Below are 14,699 nucleotides of genomic sequence, written 5' to 3'. Positions count from 1 at the left end.
AAATATGGCAAGTTCCAGTTTATCTTAGGTATCTGTAGAATCATCCAGAGCCAGCCAGACTCATTGCTGAGCAGTCACACATTTTTTTGCAAGTTACTTACAACATCGTCACTAACAGCAGAACAGCATTCGCCTCTCTATTGTATTTCTAAAAGCAAGCATTTGGTCAACCAGTTCTTGTAGTTTTATTATTTTTGGGACCTAAATAGAAACAACTTGTACATTATTGACCTTCACAAACTCGCCCTTCGAAAAAGCCAAGCTGAAGCCAGCTCCGGATGTTAAATTTGCTGCCTGGTAAACATGGTCATAACCCTGCTCTGTTCTAGAAATTTTTCCTTTCATGATGAAAATTGAGCTTTCCTTAACTGAGAACCAAGATGAATGCCTCTGCTGAAGCCACTGTGGTTAGAGTCTGGATGACATTTCAGATTACTTGCCTTGTGCTGTGTCAGTGTCACATGACACAAGTGTCACATCGATTTACTGTTCCCCTCTACAAAAAGGAATTGCTCGTCTTCTCTCACTCTGTTCCCTTCTTTGGGTTTACACTTCCTAGAAAACATTGTAGCTGTTAGGACACCAGCAATAACCACAAGTTCACTTCAGCAGTGTCACTGCATGGAGAAAAGCAGCCACAGGTTTGCACAGTTGTGAGTTGGAGCAAGGGATGCCTTTAGTATTGAGCTGCATCTACATTGGCTGCACCATGCTGTGCAAAACAAGCAAAAGAGGTTTGGTGTAACACAGCACGTCAGGTGTGGATGGCAAACCGTGCCACTCCGCACAACAGAAAACAAGTTCCACACAGTGTCAGTTCATCAGAGGAAATGGCTCATTCCTGTGGGGCGCTGTTCAGTTGGCATTTCTCGTTTTCCATTTTTTAAAATGATGGTCGCACACAGTGAACAGTGCTGCATACCTACAAACACTGCTCCATTCAGTGCTGCCCTACATCGTTTGTGCGTGGCACATTCGATGTGGGCGTGGCTTTGTATAAGTACTTATAATTTTATTTTATTTATTTTTCTATTGTCACACTTGATTTCAAGAACCCCACTATACTGATGCAATAGCTGCATGTGGCTCACAAGTCTCATTGTGACTACCTTTGCTATATATGCACATTTTGTGAATTAACAGTAATAATAAATATAATCCTAATTAAATATTTCATAGCTCAAAGATGCTAGATTATTTTTTCATAGGAAATACAGGATGTTGGTACTTGGTTAAAAAACAAGTCGGACCTACAAGACTGACGGTTTGTCTTCATAATTGATTTTGACAAACATCTGTTTGTGTCTCTGCTTTGGAGCCTTATGATTCTCAGTGCCTCATGTGAAGTATTTACCACAAAAAGGCACACAATAAATGTACCATTGAAGACGTTGATAAATATGTTACTATGCAGCATATTCTTTGATATTATGGGCAATTCATGAAATATCAAACTTTACGGGAACTTCACAGGTTAAGTCATACAGATCTGGGGTTCAAGGCTAGCAAATAAAAATGGATGAAGGGCGCGGGGTACAAGGTTGGAATCGGAGAATGGGTTAAATGATGATGTGGTTTTAGGTGCCAGCTATATTGTGTTGGTGAGCCATTCGGGATGTATTATCCCAGGAAATTGGAATTGGACAAGATGAGTTTACATATCGGTAATAACAATGGCATATCTTGAGGAACATTGTGGCAGTATAGTGTGTAAAGTTCCAGGCCAGTATGCTGGAGCGTGTGTTTGATCCTTGTGTAATGCAGTAATTTTTTCTCCCTTTTTCTTTATTCTTGTGCTACTTTCACAACAGTCAGCGGGTGATGACCGCCTTTCTTGTATTGGTTACAAAATAGATAATAAATATGTAAAGTAAAATTGATTTCGTATTTAACCCTTTTAGTGCCAGACGTTTTCTCAAAAGATCATGTTAAAAGTGCCATGCAATTTTACAGTAAAATGCAGACCTCTGCCATACTTACAATAAAATCTTAACTAATGCATAAAGGAATGTAATTTTTTTTAATTTTTAGGGAATGCTGCTGCCTACAGTAATATGTGCAAGACACATTGTCAAAGAACATATTTTCAGAGAAAAAAATTATTTTCATGATGGGGTTTATCGAAAAAAATTAAAACTTTGATTTCAGTTTACTCTGAGACCCATCAAATGACGATATACTCAAAAATTTCAGGTATATATAGAATCTCTGTAGTTTCCTTAACAAAAGCACCATAAAGGAATACAAAATTTTTTTATTTCACTAAGGAAAAAATCAAAAAGAACATAACATTACAAAAAAAAATTGTTTTGCTCTGAACGTGTTCTCAGTTCTTCAGTCATAAATCACTGACTAATGTGAGGTTGCAGTTATGACAACTACTTGCACACATGCTGACCAACACATGAAGGATGCAGTCCTTTCTTGCAACACACACACACACACTGTTCGTGAACGCCGCTTCTTATCCTTCGTAGAACAAACACTACAGTAGCGTTCCTTTCTCCCTGGAAGAGTCTCTACACCATATACTGTTGGAGCAGGCACATTTATATCTATTGCACTTGTGGTTGCAGTCCTTGCCTGAAACCACTGTTTAGAAAGTTTGCAAATGATTATGCTGTTAAACTTTAGCCGTGTCAGTGGTTTGTCACTGGGGTTTAGGCTTTCCTTATACAAAACATATGCATTCAGCAACATCCTGGCAATTATGCTGAACACTACCTTCTTCCACATCTTGACAGTCCTCCTCTCATCTAAATAGCAGTATGCCATCATATCAGATGATTCAATGCCACCCATATACTTATTATAATCAAAAATAACATCCGGTTTCTTGACCGACTGTCTATTGCGAATTGTCTTTTCTGATGATGTAGCAGAGGATGATGTACTCACAAGGAGGACTGGATTTCTCTGTGATTTCTTCTGTCTGAAGCCACAGAGAAGTATAACAGATTTCTTGAAAAACTTTAGCTGACCTACAGCATAATTTGACAGAAGACCACATGGCAGGAATTTTCTGTTTCTTCTAATTGTTCCTGTTAGATAAGTGCCAACTGAATACAGCTTTTCTGCTAGAGGAATAGATGTAAAAAAGTTATCGCAAAACACATGGTAACCTTTTTGCATGTAGCTCCCAAGAGCTAGTAGTTTCATGACAACTACATATCCCAGGCCATTCTCTTTTATTTCGTTTTTGTCATCATCACTTTTTGCACCACGGTATGCATAAAACCCCAGGCAGTAATTTACGACTGAATCACACAGCATCCAAAATTTGACTCCCCATCTGTGATGATGTTTATTGGGAAGGTACTGGATTAGCTGTGAGTGCGCCTTTGTCCCAACAAGGCTTTCATCGACACTCAGTTGCTGGTGTGGAGTGTAGTAGCGACGGAAAGCGTTGTTGGCAATATCCACCAACACTTGAAACTTAGCTGTTGGATCATATAATGGGTGACCAGGAGGGTGAAGTTTCGAATTGTCTACAAAATGGAAAAACCGCAGCAACAACTGAAACCTGTTGCGTGAAAACATTTGTGAAAAACACGGTGTCAACAGGTTTGCATCAGTTGACCAATAACTAAAAATCGTCGGTTTTTTTATCAGTCCCATATTCAAAATTACTGCTATAAAAGCCCCCATTTCTGCTACAGTTGTTGGTTGCCACTGTTTGATTCTCGAATTTGGCGATAAATGCGTAGACTGAATCACCTGGCGAGCGTATCTGTTAGTCTCTGTCACCATAATCGTAAAAAGCTGCAGTGAGAAGAACAAATTGAAAAAATCAATTAGTGTGGCGTTTGCTGGTATATGTTTAGGGCCTGGTACTTCTGCATACACAAAGCTTGGAGGAGGTGGATTATCTGATGCCTCATCCATTACTTCAACAAAAGTATTTGCACTGCAATTTAGTTGCGTTTGGTCGTCGTCGTCGTCGTCATTTGCTGACGCACAATCGTCACTTGAAGAAGAAAACGACGAGTCCTCTTCTCCACCCGACATCTCATAATCCGATTCACTTTCTGCAAATCCTGCAAATTCATCTTCACTTCCACTACTTATCATATTATTGTCTAAATCACTTGTATCGAACCGCAACTTCTTACTCGACGACGCCATGCTGCCGCGAAATAGTCGGTAAACAAACACCACCAGAGAAGTTTATTTTACTCGAAATATTGCACTGACAATCGAAAAGAAGATCGATATGCTGTGCCTTCGACCTTCCTTCTGCTTCTTGGCTAGGAAATACTAACAACTTTGCCTTCAAGCGCGGAAAAAATGAATGAGAAGGGCATCACGATCAGATCGTTACTGGCATTTTTCGCCGAAAATCTGGATCACGATCAGATCGTATTTGGCACTAAAAGGGTTAAAATGCAGCATGCAGATACGAATTTATTATTTTACAATTTTAAATTTTAGTGTGATAGTTGTCATAGAAACGTTGGTGACAAATTGTTCTTTCAGCATGAACGTTGTATGAAACATATCTTGCCACAGTGACATTTAATTTATGTAAATATGAAAAGAAAATGGATGTTAATTTTGCAGACATAAATCAGTGTCTAACATAAATTAGTATCTCTCATGTATTCAGTCATATATACCAACTAATTTTGATACTGTGAAAAACAAAATTCACGCGACTTGCGTCGAACCCAAGACATATTGTGTGTCAGTCTGATACCTTAAATGCTGGGCTGTCTTGCTAATCTGAAAATCGATGCTATTTTAAATGGTGGTATGTAAACAAATCTTGTACACATTCCAAGTGTTCCAATTACAGTGTTCGAGATGTATTGTCACATAAGTTCTGGTCTAGGTTTGTCATGGTACGTAGCATATTGCCATGGAGATGTGGTGTGTGTGACAATACTTGACTTTTGAGAGTACTGGAGTGTGCATTGTTGCTGCCTCCTCTCCCAGCACTGCCACCTTGGCTAAGACTTCAGTTCACTCTACCGGGCAAAGGCAGTTACATTGCCTTAATGTTGGTTTGTTGACACACAGTGTATCATCTGTATAAATTTGTGACATAAAGTATCAGAATAATTGTTGATCCAGTAAACTTTTTGTAATAATTGGCACTTGTAATGCATTATGTGGCACAAAGGCTAACTTGTTCCTGCACTCTGGACTCAGTAATCACAGTAGGAAAAATGAAAGTAATGTGAGTGTATACTATGGGAGTTTCAGTTTAACATCCATAGGACCAAAGACAAAATAAATGTTAAATTACTGTTTTATTAGTCTAGGAAGTTTTTAGAGCCACTGTTGATTCCTTTGCAAGTCTGTGATCTACTCCTGACAGAAAACTTGAGACGAAATATGCAGCTCTCCCCCAAATCTGTAGCTCCCATAGTGGCGGAAGATGCTGGGGATATCAGATGCTATTTTTTCCCATCTTATTTCTACATCCACATTGCTGTACTTTTTTTATTTACAATGTGATTGCAGTCGATTTTGTAGCTGTAAGGCTCCATTTTGTGGCATGAAATTGGTGTACATCAGCAGCATGAGGAAAACGCTCAACTGCCCATTCAGAGGTACGGCTACAAGTTAATTAAATGAGTTGGAGTTTTATCACATTTTTAATCGAATAACGCATTATGTCACTGAATGACACATCGTAGTTCTAATTTTGAGAGTAATGGAATTGAGTAAATAGTTTTTAGGATATGGAGATAGAAATGGAATAAACAGTATTTATTTTCTGCTGTATAGATTTGTTGTGCTGTATAAATCCTATCCCATAATAGTTTGTGTTGTTGAATTGGTTTAAGGGGCATTTTGCTAGCTTACATTTATTCCCAGTAAATCTTAATCAGGCTGTTGGCTTTTTACACATTTGTATAGATTTTTCGCCTTAACTGAAGGTCACAGTTTGTAGTATTAGACAGAAAGTCATTGACTAAAACAAGTAATATCCGGTGTTCCTCAAGGAAGTGTTATAGGCCATCTATTGTTCCTGATCTATATTAACGACATAGGAGACAATGTGAGTAGTCCTCTTAGGTTGTTTGCATATGATGCTGTAATTTACTGTCTTGTAAAGTCATCAGCTGGCCAAAACGAATTGCAAAATGATTTAGATAAGGTATCTGTATTGTGTGAAAAGTGGCAATTAACCCTGAATAAAGAAAAGTGTGAAGTTATTCGCATGAGTACTAAAAGAAATCTGCTAAATTTTGATTACACGATAAGTCTCACAAATCTTAAGGCTGTAAATTCAACTAAATACTTAGGGATTACAATTACAAATAGCCTAAATTGGAACGATCACATAGATAATGTTGTGGGTAGAGCAAACCAAAGACTGTGATTCATTGGCAGAACACTTACAAGGTGCAACAGGTCTACTAAAGAGACTCCTTACATCACGCTTGTCTGCCCTTTTCTGGAGTATGGCTGTGCGGTTTGGGATCTGCATCAGGTGGGACTGACAGATGATATCGAAAAAGTTCAAAGAAGGGCAGCTCGTTTTGTACTGTTGCGAAATAGGGGAGATAATGCCACAGACATGATACTTGAATTTGAGTGGCAGTCATTAAAACAAAGGCATTTTTCGTTGCGATGGAGTCTTCTCAGGAAATTTCAATCATCAGTTTTCTCCATTGATTGCAAAAACATTCTGTTGGCACTCACCTACATAGGGAGAAATGATCATCACGATAAAATAAGAGAAATCAGGGCTCGCACGGAAAAATTTAAGTGCTCGTTTTTCCTGCGTGCTGTTCGAGAATTGAGCAGTAGAGAGACAACTTGAAGGTGGTTCATTGAACCCTCTGCCAGGCACTTTATTGTGAATAGCCAAGTAATCACATAGATGTCGAAAATCCACTCTGTGCTCATACCAACTACGCACAATATGGTTGTGCTTTTTTGTTGTAATTAATGGAGTAATCAAAGGATAATGTATCTTTCTGTGTCCACATGCACAGTGGTACGTATTCTTATGTTTTTATGTTAGTTAGACCAAAGTTCCATTCTGCACATTTACAGTTTTCTGGTACATCATTCATATATACAATAATAATACATCTGAGTCTGCTGCACTGTTGTGCAAAATTAAAGCAACTAAAGGAAATCTTGCTAAGTTGTGTTTGTTTTGCCACAAAACAGTGATAGTAAAGTAGAAACAATGTAAAAAATATACAGAATACAAACAGCTGCAACATGCATAATGGTAGACAGAAATGTTCTTTGTTTTTTTCCAACTTAACGAATTTGCACACACATTCTGACAACTGGGTAATGTACTCAGTATGTGGTGTGACAATCTCTGGCAGCAGTACAGGCCTGACAATGACAGAGCATGCTGTGAATTACATCATCTGTTTCATGTTGAGGCAGTAATGTCTGTTCTTCCTGCAGAGCTGTTTGCAGTCATGGAGATTGACTGGTGGATGCTGATGTGATGCAAGCCATCTCCCTAGTGCATCCCAGACATGCTCTATGTGATTCAAATCTGGAGAGCTATGGGATTCAAATCTGGAGAGCGAGCAGGCCACGCATGCAATATCTTCCGTTTCCAAGAAAACATCAACTGCCCGTGCCATATGAGCTCGAACATTATTGTCCATCAATATGACGTCTGGGCCCACAGCACCTCACAACAACTGCAAATGAGGTCCCAAGATCTCCTCAAGATACCTGGCAGCAGTTAAACCTTTCAGATTCATCTGTACAGTTTCATGAAGAGGGGTTTGAGTGAGAAACCTCCTCGATAGGCCTCTTTCCACAGTGTTTGTGCCCAGAAGTTGTGGTCCATGTTCCCTCCAGATGCGAATCCATCGAGAATCGCTCTCCAGACTAAATCAGGACTCATCTGTGAAAATAACATTGTACCACTGTCCAACTGTCCAGGTGGCATGTAGATGACTCCACCTTAGAAGTCCCCTTCTGTGAAGACGTATCAGAGGTAAGACACTGAGCATGTCTCTGTCGAAGCCTCCTGCACACCTTTTGCCTCAATACAACACATCCAGTGAATGCTGCGAGCTCACATGACAGTTGTGGTGCAGTATTAAGGCAGTAATTTCATGCCCTTACAGCCAAATAATGGTCCTCACTTCTGAAGTCGCACGTAATGGGCTCTGCCGTGGTCTTTGAGATACATTTTCGGTCTCTACAAACTGTTACCACATCCAAGAAACAACCGAATGATTCACATTAAGCTACTGGGCCAAATCAGTTTGCTAGTGTGCTGCTTCCTTTCTTTTTATGGCCGTCCACCGCAGTGTCTGGTAGGCATTTTCTCTCTGCCACACTGCACCGTATATGATCGTGTACACAGCAATTGTGAATGTGGGGCTACCCAGTGACACTATCTTGTTTCATACCCAGCAACACTATCTCGTTTCGTAGGTGCCCTGACGTCATCGTTGTCATGGTAATCCATTGGCTGAAATTCTATCTTCGTGCAGAACATGATCTTTAGGACATCTGTTTGATAGTTTGTGTGATTATATTGTAACTTAGACACAGGAAGGGGAAACAGCGGTTTGTTGCTTTAATTTTGGACACCAACATATGTACTGCCTTGTGAATAACAGATAGGGAAACAGCAGTTTGTTGCTTTAATTTTGGACACCAGTGTATATACTGCTTTGTGAATAACAGACAGATTGAGCTAAGTTTTCATAGAATCACAGCTTGCAGAATCTACAGTGATTCCTAAGGGTAGTTTTTGATCTCAGAAAAGGTCATCGTTTTGAGCATAAAATTTGTCCCATAGTTCTTCAATAAATTGTCATGGACTGAATTCAAATGATTAGCATAAATTACCAGCCTCTGACCTGCAATGAACTGCTGCTAGAAGGGGATAAAGTTCTTGTACATAATTTTATATAATCGAGATAGTATTGTATCCAGAGTTAGTTCCTATAAAATTCTTCTGTGTTGTACACCACATCCTGGTACACAGCATGATGTTCAATCCAGAAGAATTGCATGGAAGTTGTATCCCAGGAAGTAGCAAGAATCATTTCATGCGGGTGACTAATTTTGTGATATGTTGCAGTAATTCCAAATTCATTTGTGCACATATGGCACCATGAACTGTCGCCTTCAAATACGTCAGTGCTCAGTCAAATGTGCAAAAGTAAATTCTCCACTGTTGCGTAACTCTACATCTTTATATTAAATGGAGTGGTGAAGTGGAGGCACAAGACTTGATGGATAATTGCTTAAGAAAATGAAACATCTACAGCCATCCTTACGATGTCATCTTACATAAGTGAACGGCCAAAGTCCCATGGACCTCCAGTTGTAAGGAAGGAGATACAGAAACTTAATGAATTATTAGGGTTTCTAAAAAAATTATTACTATGTGGTTGAGTTTCCAAATGTGTAACTAACAATTTTCCATTAATGTCTCTCTCTCTCTCTCTTTTTTTTTTTTTTTTTTTTTTTTTTTTTTTTTTTTTTTTTTTTTTTTTTAGCCATTGTGTCCATTAATATCTCGGGGCTACAGCAGCGTTCAGTGCAGTGCAATATTTTTGAAAGTTGCCTTTGTTCTAATTAATTAGTAGTAGTAGTAGTATTTTTCTGTGGATCACTTTTACAGTGATACTGAACATCCAACAGTATTACAGATTAAGAACAAAAAAGTAATTTATGCGTGGGTCGGAACTGTAATAGTTGCACATCACTGTGACTACCGTTATACATAATCCTGGTGACTACGTTGAAAGACAGTAAAACGTTGAAGCGTGTATCTACTTTGTATAAGTTGTAAATAAATAGATGCCACTATTAAAGTTCCATCCCTCGAATATACAGTCATTTACATACTTACAGGTCTAGTTCGACAGGTGTCGGACAGGTAATTGACTGTGGCCTTATGGTAGAAACTATCCTGGCATTTGCCTGAAGTAATATAAGGAAACAGCAGAAAACATAAATCATGATGGTTGAATGCAGATTCTATCCTGTATCGTCTTGAATACAAAGCCAGTCTCTTAACAGCAGTGCAGCATCATTTTGTTTATCCAAAGGGTAGAATGCTGTTTTACTTATACATTCTTGTAAAGAGGTTATTTCATAATGTAGAAACGTAGTTCTACTCTGTTCATGAATTTCTCGACATCAATCACTCCACACACTACCAGCTGGTAACAGAATCAAGATGATGATCACTTTCCATTTCGTTATCGTATCCCACATTATTAAGATCGATGATGAGTTCACAAAGAGGTTAAGGTGTAAGTATTAAATGTTGGAGAGCATAACACAAAAATTTTCCTGACAGCACATTATAGTGCAAAAGTGTGTTGTGAAATGACAGGTTTTTGTTGTATCAAAGAAAATAATCAGTACTTGGAAAAGTAATATTATATGAATGTATAAAAAATTTGCTCACCGAGTGACAGCAGGAGATAGCATGTGAAAGATATTTGCACAAGCTTTCAGAGCCCGTTGCTCCCCTTGACTGCACAGAAAGGAAAGGAAGAGGGATAAAGGAAACGTACTGGTGAGGAAATGGGGAGAGTTAAAAAAAAATCGCCCAGAACTTTAGGTCAGGGAAGACTTCCTGGATGGGATGAGAAGGAAAGACTGATTGTTGGGCATCTGCACCAGGTGAGCATGGAAGTTGGGTGATAAGGAAGACAAGGGAGCAGCGAAAAGGAATTAGTTACTGGAAAGATATGCTGAGACCACAGAAATTATTATTATAATTGCTGTAGCTGTTGCAAATGTAATCTTTAATTTGCATACATATAAATTTTATTGAATTAAAATGTGAGTGACAGCTGTGTACTGTACACCATATGTTTTTTCCAGCTTTCTGATTTTATGGACAGACATCAGGTCTGTAAGCTCCACTTTTTTCTATCTCTAATGACCTCGATGTTGACAGTATGGTAAACTCAAATCTTTCTTCAACCTTTTAAAATGTATCACTTTGATATTTCAGTGCTCAAGCCAATCAGCCCATTACCTTCTTTTGTTTTGCTATGTTAGACATCTTGTCAACAATTTCACAATGATTGGGAATATTACCAAGAGAAACTGTTGACATAGTAAACATGCAACACACACACGACTTCCTTCTGACATTGTCCACTGTCATCAAACTAACAACAGTAATAATGAAGGATACAATACTAACCTTGTCAATATAAGAAATGAAAAGGTCTGGCAACTGCGGGTAGCGGCTGGTCTCGTTCTTATGAGCCCTAAGCTTGCTGTGCCTTCCTCATGGTCCTCACCCCCACTGCTTCTTTTGCAGCTGTCAGTCCTAAAGCAAATTTTGAACAAACTGTATGTATTAGTTTCAGTAAGTGTATGCTAATGAGTGAACTGGCTCTGTTATTATCCCTCCACCTTTTTAAGATTGGCGAACTTTCCACAAAAGACTTCAGTTATGTGCCAGAATGACTTCTTAGACAAGGCCGTGGCTAAGTTTTTTTCTTTGTTCAGTCCAGTGTGTATTCTGTCTTTAAGGCCGTGTAACATAGATAGCGTGCGAAGCTCTAAACCTATTTCAGTTTTCTCTCTCAGAGGTGCTTCTTTCATCTTTGGTGTAATTGGCTCTCATCATCAAATACAGGCACACGTAAAATGAAGACTTAACTTTATTTTTTGAACTATGTGTACTACTTTTCATAGTGTATCATTTTGTCATTATACAGCTCATGAAATTTTACATATCATTGTGAAAGCTCTACACACATAATGTCCACAGAATATGATCCAGCACGGACGTATTCCCATGATGATGACAGCAACAGCAGCAGTGTGTTTGGGCACTATGACAGTGGGAAGGATGTACTGTCACCGCCAGCATCACATCTGAATGTTCCATCCAGTAAAGGCAAGCAGAAGGTGAAATATTCTGGCTCCCCTGTACCATCCACAAGTAGGAGTGGCACCTCTAAGAAGTTGAGCATCGATCTCTCCAACCCAGCATTCCGAAAACCCCTCGACATGGGTAAGTGACAAACCTGCACTTTTTTGGTATTTGGATTTTGATCCTGTGATAACATGTGATAGCTGCAGGATGGTGTGTTCTGGGGATTTGTTGTTGGCATTACCGTTGAGTTAATGGATTCAAAATGAATCGGTTTAGAAGTATATTTTGTTTCAGTATTATATTTAGACTTAAATTAAGTATAGTAGCTGGTAACATGAAAAACTATTCTGAGGAGTCTGATGGACTGTAGCACAACCTGATAAGAAATGCACAGGTGTTCAGTAGTCGCCAGAAACCCCACCGTAAAATGCACTTGCTGATCCCAGGTTGTGCATTCAAAGGTATGTAGTCCAGTGCACCAGTGTTTCTGATTATGTCCTGTTTGAATGAGCTGTGACCGTGTAGGCTGCAGATTCCTCGACTTGCGCCATAGGGTGGTGGGGTTTCGGGTTCTGCTAAATAGGTCAGGTGTCCACTACACACAGGAGGCAGCTACACGGGTAGAAGTTGCTGTGTGGTGTGAACTAGGCAGTTTCTTAGGTTAGACAGTCATGGGAAAGATCAAAAAGGGGTCCAGTCTCAAAGGGTACAGGGCAAAGAAACAACGAGAATCGACTAAGCAACAGTTGGTATTGTAGTCGTAAATTGTCGTAGCTGTGTTGGAAAAGTACCAGAGCTTCAAGTGTGGATAGAAAGCACTGAAGCTGAAATTGTTATAGGCACAGAAAGCTGGCTAAAGCCGGAAATAAATTCTGCTGAAATTTTTACAGAGGCGCAAACTGTGTTCAGAAAGGATAGATTAAATACAGTAGGTGGTGGTGTGTTTGTGTCTGTTGGTAGTAGTTTATCTTGTAGTGAAGTTCAAATAGATAGTTCCTGTGAATTACTATGGGTAGAGGTTATACTCAACAGCCGTATCAAAATAATAATTGGCTCCTTCCACCGACACCTCAACTCAGATGATATAATAGCTGAACACTTCAAAGAAAACTTGAATCTCATTACAAATAAGTACCACACTGAAACGTGGACTATGAGGAAGAAAGGCAGAGACAGGCTGGAGGCTTTTGAGATCTGGACATGGCAGAAGATGGAAAGAATAAGTTGGATGGACAGAGTAAAAAATGAAGAGGTACTGAGAAGAGTGGGAGAGAAAAGACAGTTACTACATGTAATAAAGAGAAGAAAAAGAAATTGGATTGGGCTTATATCAAGAAAGAATGACGGACTGATAAAAACAGTTTTAGAAGGTTATGTAGAAGGGAAAAGGAAGCGAGGAAGGAAGAGATTCCTGATACTGGATGACATGATGGACGGTACAACATACAGCAGCCATAAGGAGGAAGCAATGGATCGCAGAAAATGGAGAGAGTAAGAATCTGCTAATATAGCAGATAACATGATGATGATGATGATGATGATGATGATGATGATGATGACCCCACTCATAGTTACAATTGGTGGAGACTTCAATCTACCCTTGATTTTTTGGCAAAAATACATATTCAAAGCCAGTGGTAGACAGAAAACATCTTCCGAAATTGTACTAAATGCTTTCTCTGAGAATTACTTTGAACAATTAGTTCATGAGCCCACATGAATTGTAAATGGTTGCGAAAACACACTAGACCTCTTAGCCACAAATAATCCTGATCTAAAAGAGAGCATCATGACGGATACAGGGATTAGTGAACACAAGGTAATTGTAGCGAGGCTCAAAACCATATCAACCAAAACCACTAAAAATAATCGCAAAATATATCTATTTAAAACAGCAGGTAAAAATTCGCTTGATGCCCTCCTAAGAGTGTGTCTCCATTCCTTTCAAGCTGATTCTGTAATTGTGGCTCAAATTATGTAAGTATGGCTCAAAATCAAAAATACTATCGACAGTAATAGATAGATTCATACCACATAAGTTAATAAGAGGCGGGACTGGTCCACCATGGTACACAAAACACGTCAGAACACTGTTGCAGAAGCAACGAAAAAAGCATGCCTAATTCAGAAGAACGCGAAATCCCCAAGACTGGCCAAGTTTCACGGAAGCTCGAAATTTAGTGCAGACGTCAATGTGAGTTGCTCTTAATAGTTTCCACAATGAAATATTGTCTCAAAATATGGTAGAAAACCCAAAGAGATTCTGGTCGTATGTAAAGTACACCAGTGGCAATAAACAGTCAATACAGTCACTGCACGATAGCGATGGAAATGTTACCGATGATGGTGCCACTAAAGCGGAGTTACTAAATACCGTTTTCCGTAATTCCTTCATGAAAGAAGACGAAGTAAATATTCCAGAATTTGAAACCAGAACAGCTGTTAACATGAGTGACATGAAAGTAGATATCTTAGGTGTTACGCGAAAAAAACTCAAATCATTTAAGAAAAGTAAGTCTTCTGGTCCAGATGGTATACCAGTCAGGTTCCTCTCAGAGTATGCAGACACAATAGCGCCTTTCGTAGCAATCATATACAACCGCTCACTTGACGAAAGGTCTGTTCCTAAAGACTGGAAAGTAGCAAAGGTCACGCCAATATTCGAGAAAGGAAATAGGAGTAACCCATTGAATTACAGATCCGTATCACTGACCTCAATTTGCAGTAGCATTTTGGAGCATATACTGTACTCGAACATTGTGAATCACCTTGAAGAAAATGTCTTATTGACACACAACCAATACAGATTCAGAAAATATCGTTCTTGTGCAATAGAGCTAGCTCTTTATTCTCATGAAGTAATGAGTGCTGCCGACAAGGGATATCAGATCGA

General features: G+C 39.1%; 1 protein-coding gene across 4 annotated transcripts in view; it reads left to right on the top strand.

Moving 5' to 3' along the window:
- Positions 1-14,699, top strand: part of LOC126106893 (uncharacterized) — a 206,511-nt gene that overhangs the window by 46,505 nt on the left and 145,307 nt on the right. For all 4 annotated transcript variants that reach the window (XM_049913305.1, XM_049913306.1, XM_049913308.1 and 1 more), the window contains exon 4: positions 11,699-11,944. In XM_049913305.1, the coding sequence (XP_049769262.1) occupies positions 11,699-11,944 (246 nt within the window). The remainder of the gene's footprint in view (positions 1-11,698; positions 11,945-14,699) is intronic.

The sequence above is a fragment of the Schistocerca cancellata genome, chromosome 10 (assembly GCF_023864275.1).
Source record: "Schistocerca cancellata isolate TAMUIC-IGC-003103 chromosome 10, iqSchCanc2.1, whole genome shotgun sequence".
Taxonomy (NCBI): domain Eukaryota; kingdom Metazoa; phylum Arthropoda; class Insecta; order Orthoptera; family Acrididae; genus Schistocerca; species Schistocerca cancellata.
The sequence above is the reverse complement of the archived record's forward strand: the minus strand, read 5'-3'. Positions and strand labels throughout refer to the sequence as shown.